The 15,449-nt window shown below is 37.0% G+C and overlaps 1 protein-coding gene across 3 annotated transcripts in view; it reads left to right on the top strand.

Annotated features, from left to right (window-relative positions):
• Window positions 1-15,449, top strand: part of ATRNL1 (attractin like 1) — a 425,861-nt gene that overhangs the window by 92,117 nt on the left and 318,295 nt on the right. For all 3 annotated transcript variants that reach the window (XM_063405246.1, XM_063405245.1, XM_063405247.1), the window contains exons 14-17: window positions 2,365-2,497; window positions 3,936-4,117; window positions 12,523-12,736; window positions 13,406-13,594. In XM_063405246.1, coding sequence (XP_063261316.1) covers window positions 2,365-2,497; window positions 3,936-4,117; window positions 12,523-12,736; window positions 13,406-13,594 — 718 coding nt within the window. The remainder of the gene's footprint in view (window positions 1-2,364; window positions 2,498-3,935; window positions 4,118-12,522; window positions 12,737-13,405; window positions 13,595-15,449) is intronic.

The raw sequence follows: 15,449 nt of genomic DNA, 5'->3' as shown, positions 1-15,449 counted from the left end.
CTCCTTCTTTCACAATGGGAGTCCTTGGATGATACACTAATACCAATAATAGTAGTCACATCAGTCTGCCTACATTTGAGGAATTCAAAGAATAGTCAAGAGGAAATACATAAAGTAGTAGAAGAAAATATGAATAGAATCAAATTTATCTTGGAAGTAATAAAGAAAATTTATGAGTAAGAAGTACACAGAAGCAAGTTTTGAGAGTAGCTTCATGAAAATAATAGCAAATCTATAAATTAATAATTTACGTTTACACTAGGCAAACTAGACAAGGTTATACTGTTAACCTGAAAAATCCAGGAGGAGGAGAGAGGTACGTAATTTAATAGCAATTTCTGAAATTCTAAGATAAACTACTGTAGTATTTTCATTCTCCAGTAAATATTCAGAAAATCACTACAGTTCATAAGTCTGTCTATATACTACTGTATCAGGATCAGTACTTAAAAAATCTAAGTAAATCAGACATGAGGGAGGTTTTATACATAACATGATTTACTCATGCTTTGGTGTGTAAACATTATAAATATCCTACAGCAATATAGAAGTTCTGTAACAGATGGACTGTCATCTTTCTGAATTTCATTGGGTTTGGTAGTTTAAGTTATAACCTTAATATTGTGTTAATATGAATTACCTGTTGGATTCACATCTACATTGAACTAATGAGATTTTCAGGCAAGCAGTGTTTAAATTGGATTTAAGGGAAATAAATGCTGGGAATAAGGGAATACAACAAAGAACATTATTATAGAACAGTCACTAGTACTTTGAATTTCATTTTAAACATTAAATAACCAGCACACAACAAGCTTCATGATTAGAAAGTAATAGAACAAATATCTCAGCTTAGGTGGAAAATTGTAATCTGTGTGTAATACCACTGAAGAATATATAATTTAAAAAAGAAATCTGACTGCTTAAGGGTATGTCAAAATGAAGTGTTAAAAGTGAGTATTAGTTGAGCTATTGTAAATGAGCAGATGGTGGTTACTGGTGCTCTAAATTTCACTTTAAAGCATCTCTCAGGCAGTTTTGTGAATATGTTTTATGACGAAGTGGAACTAAATGTGGGTTTGTACACAAGATTTTTTTTCTGCTTTACTGTTTTATGCATTTTTGGCCTAGATAGACAGTCTGTTACTTGCTGGCATTGCCTTTGGCTCTGTTTTGTGTTGTGGTGTAGATGCCTGCACCTAGACCTGTTTCTCTGGTCCCTCAACAGCAGTGTTGTTCAGCAGGAATAAAGTTGGTTCTGTGTGAGACTGAGAACTCACTTTCACAAATGCATTATTTCAAGATTAAAAAACACAAATGAAAGGAGACAGCTTTTCTCCCCCCTTCTCTGTCACTGCTGTATTCCAGTACCAACCACTGTGTGACTTATTGTCATGCAGTCTCTTTATAAGTTGTTTAATCATACTCCAGGAGACTATTAGAAAGGAAAGCAACCAACATTGTCAATAAATCATGTATTTGCTATCCAAATGCAGTCCATTTTTGCTGCCATGTATTAATTTAATCTTTGGTTGTTTAAGAGAGACAAGACTTGTTAGGGTTTGACAAGAGGGACTCCCAGAGGTCCCTTCCAATCTCAACTGTTCTGTGAGTATAAAGCTGTCTTGCATTAGGACTTACTTTTAATTATTACCTTGAAATTGAGTTGGTAGAGAGAGCCTTATAGGTGAGCTGGTGAATTGGCTGAGGATTTAGGGCAGTTCATTAAGTAAAGTATCAATACAATGTCTTAATTAAAAGTACTATGCAGAGAGAAGAAAGATTTGTATTCAAAATGTCTAACTTGGAAGACCTCAGTTTTAAGGGAAAAAACCCAAACTCAATAAAATCTCTCAGGTTATAATTCCTTCAGTGTTTACTGCTTTTCTTGTAGACTAAGGTACCAAAGGAATGAAGTTATCCCTGGTTTTATGCCATGTGTGGAGCGTGTTCTTGCACCTTCGGTCAGTTATATGTAATTATTTTCCACCATATGCAATTTTTTAATGTTGTTTGACTATTTTTCTTGCTTTAACCTTCATAAGATGAAATAATTTAGTGGTAACCCTAAACTATCTAAGAAATAATTATTTAGTTTAGTTTAGCTCTTCCTGCTGTCTCTACATGGAATTGGCCTCTTCAATTTGACACTCATAGTTGTGTAGAACAAGTGGAATGATTTGTGCTCCAGTGTTGCATTCTGCATCTTGTAAAGGATTCTAGATAAGCAGCTTAAATTCAGCCTAGCCTTCAGGTGGCCACGAGTTTCTGGGAGCCATCCACCTCCTCTGCATTTCAGTTTTGACTTCTCTTCTTTTAACAGATGTATGCTTGAGATGCTGCTTTGTCTGTTTACTTTTACAGTCGGTGAAGAACTACACGAAATGTCACGTGAGGAACGAGCAGATCTGCAACAAACTGACGAGCTGCAAGAGCTGCTCCCTGCACCTGAACTGCCAGTGGGACCAGCGGCAGCAGGAGTGCCAGGCCCTCCCTGGTAAGGCACACTGCTGCTCACAGCTGGGGAGATCTCCCCTGTCCTTGGAGAGAACGTTTGTTCATGAGCAGACGTGGATTTGTTTTATCTGTGCTCGCTCCTGGCCTGGCTGTGCCCGTCCAGGTGAAGCCAGGTGTGATCACAGCCCTGGCTGGGGTATCAGTGCTGCCTTTAATGCAGGTGAAGCCAGGTGTGATCACAGCCCTGCCTGGGGTATCAGTGCTGCCTTTAATCCAGGTGAAGCCAGATGTGATCACAGCCCTGCTTGGGGTATCAGTGGTGCCTTTAATCCAGGTGGAGCCAGGTGTGGTCACAGCCCTGGCTGGGGTATCAGTGCTGCCTTTAATGGTGTTAGGGGAGGTGATGACATTAGTGAGGGCACAGTGACATGTGCCTCTGCACAAGCAGTGGTGAGCTCTGGCCTGTGGGGAGCACTGAGTGCAGAGCTGAGTGCTCATACTGGGGGTTTTACTGTCACATGGACACTGACATTGTTACTTTTGATAGCTGGGCTTTTACCTTAAAAGTTATAATTCAATTATACTTCAATTTTCCTGTGCAGATACAGCCCAAGATCTAGTCTCTTGATTGTCTAATGTTGGTACTACTGTGAAAGCAGTAAATATTTAAATGCTAATATGAAATATTCTCAGAAGGTGACTGTTAACATCCTGAAATAGTATTTCTATTCTGAAATAGTATTTATTTTTTAATTTATATTCATAACTACATATATGCAGTTAAATGTCAGAACCCTTTTCATTTGATCATTATGTCCAGATGAAGTTAATGAACACTTTAACAGAGATGATTCATTAAATAACTTTTCTGCAGTTCAAAACTGTATTTATGTAATCTTTTTAGATTGACCATAACAGTTGCTCGTACCTATCTTTTAATAGTTATCTGAGTCTGAGTAATGCTGTAAAATATTGAAGAGAAATACTTTCTGAGATGTTACCTGAATTTTCTATCATTTGAACTGCATTAGTATTTAAGCAAACATACCTGCAAAGATATGATAAAACAAGGATAGTGTAAAGTTGTGATCTCTTAATTCTAGGACAGTTATTAGGTTTTGAAATCTACATAACATTTAAGTAAAAGGAGTTATTGAAACTATTATTTATGTCCATATTCTAATCTTAATATTTAGTTGTGCTCTGTTCTGAGTAAAAGAAAGAAATAATGGCTTAAAAATATTATGCTGAAACTTAGCATGTATTTTACAATTGTTTTTTAAATCAGAATTTTCTTTCCATAGCAATACACTATTCTGTATGAAGATACTTGGTATTTCAGAATTTATGTGATGTGAAGGGAAATTGAGTGTGGGATGCATTTTGATTTATGATCTAGGGAAGATAAAATTCAGACTCCCTTGGGTTTTTTAAAGATTTCTTTTGAATCAGCTTTAATCGTATGCTTTTTGCACCAGCTCACCTGTGTGGAGAAAGATGGAATCACATTGGAGATGCCTGCCTCCACATAAACTCCAGTCGGGAGAGCTACGACAATGCCAAACTGTACTGCTACAATTTGAGTGGAAATCTTGCCTCATTAACAACCTCAAAAGAAGTGGAATTTGTTCTGGATGAAATACAGAAGTACACACTTCAGGTAACTCGAGGAATTGTAACTGGTGCTTATGTGAAACAAATTTGCTTTGAGAAATCTCATCTAGGATTTTGTCCAAAGAAAGGAGAGTTTATGCCTTCAAAGAAATGTGCTGAATGGTGCTAAAGAGCTGTCTAAGTCACGTGTAGGATATTAAGGAAATCTCATATTTAAAACAAATCACACAGCAGCTCCCAAGTTTCCTCTTACCAGACTTAAATGCTAGAAGTTACTATTTACTTGGAAGAGAGTATTTGCTCAAGAGAATGGCTGGAAAACTGATTTTGTGTCCTGGTTTCAGCTGTGACTGAGTTAATCCTGAAATTGAGCACAGGCAAAGGCAGGGTCCAGCAACAGGGACACATAACCCCATGCACCAGTACAGGTGTAACCTCTCCAGAAAAGCCAATTTCCTCTGGGTTTGTGGGATCAAAGGGTCACAGAGGAGCTGCACTAGTATGTAAAACATGTAGCAAGTCCCTGCACAGCAGCACTGGCATTAGCTGGAGCTAATTAGCTTTCTCTAATAATGGTGGAGGGAGAAAGAGAGAGAGCAAGCTGAAAACTTCCATGCCTCTGGCAAATGCAGCAAGCTACTACCAGAATATTCCTTAGGAAAATGATCCATATTACTTTTATTAACTGTGGGACAAGAGAAGGGAAGAAAAATTACCTGTCCCTGGGTGGTCAGGTTCAATTTTTCAGCAGTTAAATATTCAAACGCTTACTGCTGTGTTTAAACATCACTGGTTAAAGTATATGAAATGTGAGAATGCTCAGAAATATGAAACCCAGCAGTGTACACTCAGATGGGATACCTAACAGAATGTGATTCTGATTTTTATAAGCAAATCAGTTGTTTTTAGCAAGGGACATTTTTGGGGGTGTGTGTTTAGTTTTGTAGAAAATGCAGCACTTTGTCTGTATAAAATCCTCAAATTTTTAAGTAGGTTTGGATTTTACAGTTACAGGAAAATGAAAGATAACTGTGGAAAATAATTAAAGCTTATATCCAAGTAGTATGTGATTTAAAAAGTTGTTATGCTGCAGATGAATTGAGATCATTCAAAGGAGAAAGCAGTTAAGGATTGCCTTTATGTTATTACTGAATCTGAGAGCAAGAGGTTAGGGATATATATTGTGGACAAAAATATTCTATTATTCTTTTTAGCATTCCACTGCAAAATGCAGATTCAAACATAAGGATTTTGTGGGGTTTTTTCCAAGTAAATATAAGAACTGGACAGAGAAAATATTTTTTACTAGAAAAACACTTCTTTTCTGGTTTTTGCTAATGAAGTAGTGAAATCATTCCATGTCAGCAGTTCTTCCCTGATATTGAATTTATTGCAGCCTTGAAACGCATTCTGTCTGTCCACTCTTTGATGAGTTAATGTTGAAAATGTAATTGAAACAAAAACAACAACAAAATGATGTTGTCAACATAATTGCTATGGTTATTTATTTTATCACCTTTTTTCCTTTTTGCTTTCCTTTCCCCTGATTTCTATTAAAATACTGCACAGGATGCCTTCGAATCTAATAGTGTGTGATAGACTATTGATATGACTGATTTTGCCTGACTGGCTTGAGGTTTAGATGAGAAATAGCTTTTTTTAGTGTTTGGAGGCAAGATTTTTGTTACATTTCAGAGCTTAAAACTTCTGCAAGGTGACATCCTGCTGAGCATATCTTTATTTAAATGAAGTACATCCTGAGCCAATGTAGTGATGTAAATTTGAGATACCTGAAATACAGTTTAAGCAATTGTAGACAAATGTATACACTTTTAAAAAGCTATCTAGGATTAAACAATCATTTAGCTGTCAGAACCTCTAATGAAATTCTGCCATGAATTATCCTGGTGTTTTCAATGGCACTTAGGAAAAAAAGATTTTTTTTCATTCATATCTATCTGTCCAGCTGTATTTACTCAGTGTGATACATCCTAAATGTGTTGTCAGGTGTGACAGAGGCTTTCTGAAACTTCTTGATCTTCTTTTGCCTGCCTTTCCCTCTCAAACTGCAATCATAATGATTCAAAGAGTGAGATTTCATTTTAGATGGCTTTCTGTAACAGGTGCTGGTGAGGAGTTCACAAATGGAGTCAGAGCTGCTCTAAGGTGAACACTGTGGTTTTAATCTCTATTATCTGCCATAGAGTTTGACTTGGGTGGTTAATGTTGGAGGCTTTGAAATCTTTAGACTGTGAAAGAAAACATATTTCAGTTTCACCTGAAAACAAAAAACTTTTCAGGATTAATGGATGTGTCAGATCAGCATTTGGAAATAAGAATATGATTCTGACTTTATCTCCTTGTTTGGTATTCGTATGCTGAGAAAAGAAAAGCAACTTAGGTAGCTGTTGTGTATTTTAAAAACTGTCAAATAGTACCAGTAAATCTACAGCCTGAAGGACTTCAGCATTCTTTATTGTTAATAATACCATGTGATTTTTAAAAATTGTTTCCTAATACACAAAGTCCTTCTTCTGGGACAAATTTAGGACAATTTCTTTATCATGTTCAGAATAATACATGGATGCTTTGGAAGGATTCAGAGAGAGGGGGCTGCCATTGTCTCCATACCCTATCCCAACTTCATGGTGTATAATTTCTCCTAATCCATAAATCAATAGGTTGCCTCCTTTTAAAGGATAAGGAAGAAGGTTCATTTGGTACTAAAGAAAGGGACACACCAAAAGTTTGTGTGGTATGAACTCAAAACACTGTTGAATTTGCAAAAGTATTTTAAAATTATCCCCGACAGTTTAAAGTCTAGTTTGTATTGTTCATGAAAAATAAATTAAATTCTGCCAGAGAATGCCAAAGTAAACACAATGGATAGGCTGCAGATTCCCCCACTAAAGAAAAATGACACTTCGTATTTTTTTCTGATGTGCTTTTACTGACCTAGTAAGCAAAATATTATGAAAGGGAAGATTTGAATTTCTCTGAAAAATAGATTAAACAGCAATATGAAGTTAATTTACTGCTCCTGCTATAATATTCAAATGTTGTATATTCATTTAAAAGTGCAATTAGCTCTCTTGGGAGTTTGCTTGCAACTGTGGGATTTAACTAAAAATAATAATTTTCTTGTTAGCATACAATAAATTCTGAGATGATTTAGTTTTGGTGTAGTAAGCACAAAGAAGAGAACAGTTTTACACAGTGCCTTTCATTATATAAACTGTTTGCAACTTTTCCTTTGACTCACTGCTCACAAGGCTAAGCATCTTTTTTATAAATTACACTTGAGTGTAGGTTGCAGTTAATTAGTGAGCTTTGCATAGCAATGTTATTCCTTGTTAGCTCAAAGTATTCTCTGAGGGCTCTGTGTTTCTGTGGTTTTATAATGTGTGTGATTGTGGTGAAGTTGACATCTACTCTTGGTTTCTGAATTACTCCCTATAGAACAGTTCCTACCAGTCCCACTTTCCTATTGTGGTTTTAGAAGCCTAATAAATTATTTTAGCACTTTGTCTCCATTTTACACTTGTTGCACTGACTCTCCATTAGCTCACCTCTACTTTAACTGTCTTCCTACATTCAGGATTAGGGGAGCTCAGCTCACTTTGGATGCCTGGGAATGCAAATTTTCCTGTAAAATTGTCCCCTATAAAGAAGAAATTCCAAGAAGAAACCCAAGTCCCACTGGAATACTAGCTACAATCTCTGTAGATGAAAATTGGGGAAGTTCTGGATTTTCAGTTTGCCAGATTGTACATTCTTTTAACCAATTGGGCCACAGAAAAGTTTAAAAAGAGTAGGAGAATTAGGTGTTCTCATGACCTTATGCATGACTCCTGCTGTTAATTGCATCCAGATTGCATCATATGAGTCTAATAGATCTAGAGACACTTACAACTCATAAATCTTCCTTCCACTGCTTAAAATGTCAGTCACTGGGAAAATATTTACAAAATATGGAATGTGCTGATATCTGGCATAGTTATTGATGCAGTTAAGGAATGGAAAATGCAGCAGTATGTCTGCATAGATCACTTTGTTTCTCTTCATGCAGCTGCTTTTTTCAGGAAGTAGGTTTTTTTGTTCAGAATTTTGCAGAAAAGAGTCAAATTAACTGCAAGCCTTTCTCCAAATTGTGAATGTTGTGGAAATATGGACACTGAGAGTATGTTCAAAGTTTAATTGTATGTTTCATCCTAGAGCAACAAATCAAGGAGTTCAAACAATTCATGAAAACTTTGTTGAATTTTGTTCATAAGATGTTGTGATGCATGCAATAGAAAATTAAACAGTAGTGTATTATAAACTTTCAGGACAATTTGAGATCCAAAATAAAAGGATTTTAAATAAAGGTGGACATAAATTTTTGAAAGAGATATATACTTCCTCAGCAATTTGCATAATTAAGTAACAGGGGAGATTTTTGAGCCTCAGTGGTAATTGGCTATTCAGTAAAGGTAGCCTTGCTCACTTCACTCATCTGCAAATTATTCAGCCCTCATTAGTTTAGTGCTGATTCAGCAGTAGTACCTGAAAAAATGTGTCATGAGTAGAAATGATCCCTTTCACTTTAGATCTCGAAGCAACTTAATCTGATTTAAATTCTCAGAGTAAACTGTGGATTTGACATCAGTTACACTATCAGTTTTCCAGCTGAGGTTACACAATTTTCCTTTCTAAATAGTTCCATAATTACCATGTAAAAAACAAATCTGCCTGATTTAGAATAAGAGAAGAGCATATTTTTGAAGGGCTGTGGATTATAAAAAATAGCCTAGAATGACAAGGATTGGGGGACAAACATATTTTAGAGATGATTTCAAATTTTAAATAGTGTAGTGGGATAAAGCTATACAGTATATCTCAATATATATTTGATTATGTTATCCATTGCAACATTTGTAAGGTTTATTACAAATTGTTCCAAGATGGATTTGAGCACCTGCTGTGTATGGCATTGCTTTGGTGGTTTTTTTTTGGTTTTTTTTTTTTTTTTTTGTTTTTTTTTGTTTTTTTTTTGTTTGTTTGGTTTTTTTGTTTTTTTGTTTTGTTTTTTTTTTTAACTGATATTTAAACTTGTCTACAGTGCTCTTGTGTGAGCTTGTTGAGTTGTTGTTGATATTGTTTTATAATGAATTGTATATGATCTATCAAGGGAGTTTTCATAGATATGCATATGCATATATAGAAAGAAAGAACAAGTCTTCAGAACTCTCTGAGGAGTAACATTCTTCCCACTCACATGTTGAGGAAAGATCACCTGAATGTCCAGTAAATTAGTTGATTTGCACTAAATTTTTCACTCATCTGGTTTAGTAAAAAACATTTTTCAAGAGGCCTGGGAGCTGAAATCTTGAATCAGCAAGTTCTGGTTCCAGAGAACTGGCAGTCTCATTTCCTTCCTGTCTGGTCCTCTTCAGAAGCATCTTTGGCATCATACTCAAAGTAATCGGTTTTCTACATTCATTTTGCATTAAATAAAACAACCATAGAGGTCAAGTGAAGTATGTTCAACTCTCTTTATTTCTTAAACCTGAAGAAGAAACTGGATTGCCATTTTCAGTCGACACATTTGAATCCCCTTGGTTGCTTCAAGTACTTTGAGATTCCCAACTCTTCTGACTAAATCTTTCATCAGTTTGAGAGATAATTTGTACTAGATTTATGCCTCTTTAAAGGAATTAGTTTGATACCCACAGAAGCCTGATGGCTGCAGGTGTCTCCTGTGGAACTTCCTGAAAGCACTTGTTGTGATTTGATTTTTCCTGTTGGCTTCTGTGCAGTGCAGCAGCAATCATTTTTGGTGATAAACTTTGATGATCCACACACACTCTGCTCTTGCCAGCAGTCTTCACCTGTGGCTCAGCACATGATGGAATTGATGCCCCATAATTGAATATGCATCTTGAGCACATGATTGGAGCATTTGGGAGGCCTTACTTGGATAATCTGTGCTTGGCATCCTAACAGCGAGGCCAGGGAGGCCTGAGCGGGCCTGCAAGGTCACAGCTTCGATGGTGTGTGTTTGATAATGGGCTCATCAGCATTCAGCTCTGTGCTTTGATGTTTTACCCTAGCAAAGAGCCAGAGATGGTACATATGGAATTTGAGATGCCTGACCATGATGACTGTAAGCTGTCCAGATAGTACAGCTATTAAGAATGATTATGACTGCGATTTGTGTTGCTTTTGCTGGAAGTTTTTCATTTCAGGGGTGCTGCTTTTATCTCCTATGGCTGCTTTGGCTTTCATGATTCTCCCTGGGACTTTGTCATCATTAAAGGGGTTCCAAGAGTGTCTCCTACTCAAATGGAAGAATTTATTTCCAAACATCACTGCTGCACTGTCAGTTTTCATTATTGGCTCACACTCTTTTTCACCATAGATGGAATAGGACCCTGTTTTTTTTATATCCTGATGCTGAGGCCAAATTATTTGGCAGTGCAATTGAAACAGTCAGTAATATGTTAAAGATTCTCTTGGCTGGAATCCCTCAATCCCAAAGTAGTCAGGTAGGGTTGGTTTATGTGTGTGTTTGTCAGCAATTTATCCTGCCTAAGCCACTGACATTATTTTATGTGTGCTTGGTGTGCACACTCAGCATCTACAGGGAGCTGTGTAGGTTTATGTGTAGGTATCTGAGGTTTCCTGGTCCATGTGAACCATGTGCAAAAACAGGAATCCAGGTGACTAAACAACAAATAAGACAACAGATGTATTATTTACCATTTTCCAGATGCCCAAGTTCCACTTCTGCTTGCATCGTGTTTTTTCTGGTATCCAGGACCTGTGAGTCCTCACAGACACCTGGGAAATTGCTCACCTGGGGTAGCAGTGGAGTTAGGAAGTAAATACAGAAGACACAAAGTGGGCAGTGGTAACTTTGCTGAATGTTCTTGCATCTCCCAGAACACATCACTGCTTATGAAACAGAACATTTCTTAAGTAATTTTCTGTTTTGTTTAAGATTCTCGTGTCCCTAAGTGTTAGTAGGTAAAGCAGTTTTTGTTTGATCATGATCTTAACTGAGTACAGAAGCAGAAGAGAGTATAGGCAGTACATTTTAAGGAGGTCAGGAATACTGATTATCTACCTATGGATTCTTTTAAAAGGTATTTACCACTGGTGTTTTTGAAAAAAAATTAGAATCCTTCATATTTCAATTTTCTCTAACAAGGCAGAGGAAAAAAGAAGGAATGCTCTGATTGTGTGTAGAATTAAGAGTACTGATTTTCTTTTCAGCCATGAGTGGCCAGAGAAAATACGAGATCAAAGGTAAAAGATCAGTGATAGAGAATGGCAGTAACTCCTGGTTCACTTGTGGAAGACCTTTACATAGATCTTTAACTGTGGCAAGTTCCCTTTAGGTGTATTACAGTGTTTTACTTACCTTGTAAATTACCTTTACTTACCGTGTAAATTCAATCAGTTGTGAACCTAATTCACAATCAGATCAATGTCTGTGCTTTGGAGCTGACAACGTGTCTCCTCAGCCTGGGCAGGCAGCTGGGTTTGGTGTTCTGGCATCCACCTGCCATCATGTGCCTGTCACAGCCCTGTTATCTCTCTGTGTCTCTCTTCTGTGTGTTTAAACTGGGCTTAGTGAAAACTGCCTGCACAGAGATTACACGAGGAAACCTGTTTGGTTTGGGTGTCTTGAGATTTTTACACCAGTGGTGGCAAGTAATGCATGTAGATTTATCCTGGAACAAGCAAATGCCTTTTTTTCTTAAAATCTGCTTTTTTGCCTGGTAAGTGTGTAAAGATGAAATGATAAAAATCAGTAGAATTTGTGATGTAGTTTTACTGATATATCCTAAATATATTTTAAAAATTTGTGCTTATGGTTTTTTCTAGACTATGCTTTATATCTTATAAATCAATAATGAAAGTATATTCAGTTTGTATTTAACAGCATTGGAAATGTAAATTGCCAGTTTTATCTCTGTCTCTGAATCGCCTAAAGTTGATCACTATCAGCACTATGGACTTTTGAGGATGGAATATTTGTCCTACTTTTTCCTGAACTTTGAATTCTCTGAACTACTGTTAACTTATATGTATTTCATTATCCACAGTGGCCTAGCAGTTAGTAATCAGGCAGTAGCCACTGGGGAAAAAAACCCAAACAGTTTAATTATGTCCTGTATCCCATAATAGGAATCAGAATTTTCTTTGAACAGAACACAAATTTCTAGCTGAAGAGAAGCATATAGGGAGTGGAGTTTTCATTGGGGTTTTTGGGGATGTTCAAGATAGAACAAATAAGATAAAAACTCTGTGGACAATGATGATAAAGATGATAAAGTGAGATAAGAACATGATGAATTCTGAAAATGTGAAGTTGTTGCTGTTGAGCTATTTTTTGAAGCGTTTCATCAAGACAAAAAGCATTTTAAACAATTCTCTCCCATTTGTTTCATTTTTCACCTGTAGAAAATTTCACCCTGGGTGGGTTTGCGCAAGATCAACATCTCCTACTGGGGCTGGGATGACATGTCCCCTTTCACAAACACCACGCTGCAGTGGCTCCCTGGGGAGCCCAATGACTCTGGCTTCTGTGCCTACCTGGAGAGAGCAGAGGTGGCGGGGCTGAAGGCAAATCCCTGCACGGCCATGGCAGACGGCCTCGTGTGCGAAAAACCCGTCGGTAAGGAGCCCCTAATCCCAGAACGGGGGCTGTGGTGAGCAACAGGCTCTTCGGGATTTCATTTGCCTGAGATTTGAATTAAATCATTACAAAAATATGTAATTTTTTTAGTTTTTTGGAAATAGCTGTGATCTATTAATATTCCTGAAACAGCAAATATTAGTTGAGAATTAGTTCACGTGGCTTATTTTGCGTTACACCAGAAATCTTATAGTTTGTCTCTAAATCAGTATTAATCAATGGTACCAGTAGCTGTAATCACATGTGGAGATATTCAGCAATGCTGGTGTGTTCTTTCTGAATCTTGCTGAACATTAGTGAGTATCTTAAAGTCATAAAAGACTGACAAATCTAAAATTCTGGTTTCTGTCTTTTAGGTTTGTTTGTGTCTGAAGTTTACTGTGACAAACTGTCACTTGACTGTTCAAGTTAACATACACTAAAATGGACTCTGTGAGCTGTCAGATCAGTCATGCTCAGTTTTGCATATTAAATTTTTAAAAATGTGATTATGTTTATATACATGAACATAAATTTGGATCAAGATATTTATAGCTAATTAAGGAAGCAACCTCTTCAGCAAGGATTTTTCTAATGGAACAAATAGCGAAAGAAAAAGGAGATTAAACGTGTGTTCAAAATGATAAAATATTTGTGATCCTTTTTCAGTCAGTCCCAACCAGAATGCCAGGCCCTGCAAAAAGCCATGCTCCCTGAGGACAACCTGTTCCAACTGCACCAGCAATGGCATGGAATGTATGTGGTGCAGCAGCACCAAAAGATGTGTGGACTCCAATGCCTACATCATCTCCTTCCCATATGGACAGTGTCTGGAGTGGCAAACTGCCACCTGCTCCCGTGAGTATCTCAGTGAATGTTCATCTTACTAAATGTACTGTTAGATTCATTTTCACTCAAAAGAGCTGGAGGGATTCGCTAGAGATAAAAAGATTTTCAAGTGAATGACCTTATATAGCTACTGATGTGAGAAGTCAGTGCTGAGTGTGCAGTTCTTAGATACAGATAAAATGCTGGCAATTCTTTGATGATGAAATATATTTAGTCTTTTGAAACTGTGAAAAGTATTTATCCCTTTCAGATGAATAAAAATTACCATGATTATTTGTATGACCAGTGTTAGTGGGACAAACAATCACCATGAGCTGGAACGAGATACTGTTAAAATTAGATAACCAATATGTAAAACTTTGACTTATACCGTATCAAGTTATTAAGAACAGGAAGTGAACTGTATTTTTAAAGGTTTAAATTTTCTGATTTATCTTTTTCAGATTCAGGCTATGCCATTTTCCTGCAAGATAAAAACAAATAAAAAAAATTAATGATAGTAGTAGTCTTGAGGATACTGTAACACAAATGCAGAACAAATGATCTTGGTCTTCCTTAGGTTCTTCTCCCTTGCAGATGGGGATTATTAACCCTTAATCTCTAATAATTAACTCTTGCAAATTGTTCATCCTCTCTGTGGAGGTAGAAGGAATTCTATTAGGCCACCAGGCAGGTGGAGGAGGTACAGAAAACTTCTGCCCTGTGTGATCAGACCGAGTCAGCTGCATTAATCTTCAAGGTTGCCTGTTCCATCCTTTGGGAATGACAGGCAAGTGATTTCTTTCTCTGTCAAGGAGCAAAGTTCCTCTCTGGATGCCCCCTTTGGAAGCCCATCCGAGCCTGATGCAATGTCTCTTCAGGAGAATGATCAATCTCCTCTGAGTACCTTCAGTGTATCAGGCGCAGCTGCCCTTCCCAAGCTGACCAGAGCCAGCCCCAGGCAGGTCCAGCAGGTCCAGGGTTCATTGGTGCTGTCATTGATGCAGATGCTGGAGTGAGCTGCATGGTGCCTTCGATTTTTGTCTTAGTTTAGGTTTATTTAGAACAATTCCTCAGTCACTTTTGTTCAGAAGACTGGTTCTTAACATTTTTCAGGATTTCTGAGGTGTAGCTTTGGACTCTCCTTATTGCTCTACTCTGAGAGAGTTTTTCTTGTTACTTCAAATTTCCTTTCTCTCTCCATAAGGGTCTTTTGACATCAAAGCCTCTGGAATCTTTTATTTGTGGATATCTTGTAACAGGATTCATGATCTTGACAACAACAAGCAACTTGCTTTCAGGATCATAATTAGATATCATGATTCCATTTGATAGGTTATGGATACAAATTTAAAAAAAAAACAATCCCGAAGAACACAAAAGGCAGTTACTTGCTTTCACCTAAGCCTCAGGAAAATACTAAGTAAAACAAGTTCTTTATGTGTCTGTAAAAAGAACGATTGATAATTTCTAATCTTAAGAGAGAAAAAGAGCTGCATGTACCCGGCTACTACACATCTGGGTTAAAGGGAAATAAGGCAAAGGAAAGCTTTTCCTTCAGGCTGAACTGGCCAAGAGCCCATATTCCTCTAATTGAGGGTCCTTCCTCATCCTTAGTAATACAGAATGTTATGAACCAGGAATTTGTTGAGCTGTTCTGGTAAACTTTTCAGCTAAATTAGTAAATTTCAGGTATTAATCCAGGTTCTGGTGCCCAGGCTCAGTGTAATAGGTAATAGGAGCATTTCATCTCTTGTCAATATGTTTGGAATAATAATTCTGTAGTTATATAAAGGTTTCTCTCTCATAACCATTCACAGAACTTTTTTTTCCTTTCCTGTGTAGGAATCAATTTTGTAACTTATAAAATATTGATAGTGAGTTG

Source organism: Prinia subflava, chromosome 9 (assembly GCF_021018805.1).
Source record: "Prinia subflava isolate CZ2003 ecotype Zambia chromosome 9, Cam_Psub_1.2, whole genome shotgun sequence".
NCBI lineage: Eukaryota > Metazoa > Chordata > Aves > Passeriformes > Cisticolidae > Prinia > Prinia subflava.
The sequence above is the reverse complement of the archived record's forward strand: the minus strand, read 5'-3'. Positions and strand labels throughout refer to the sequence as shown.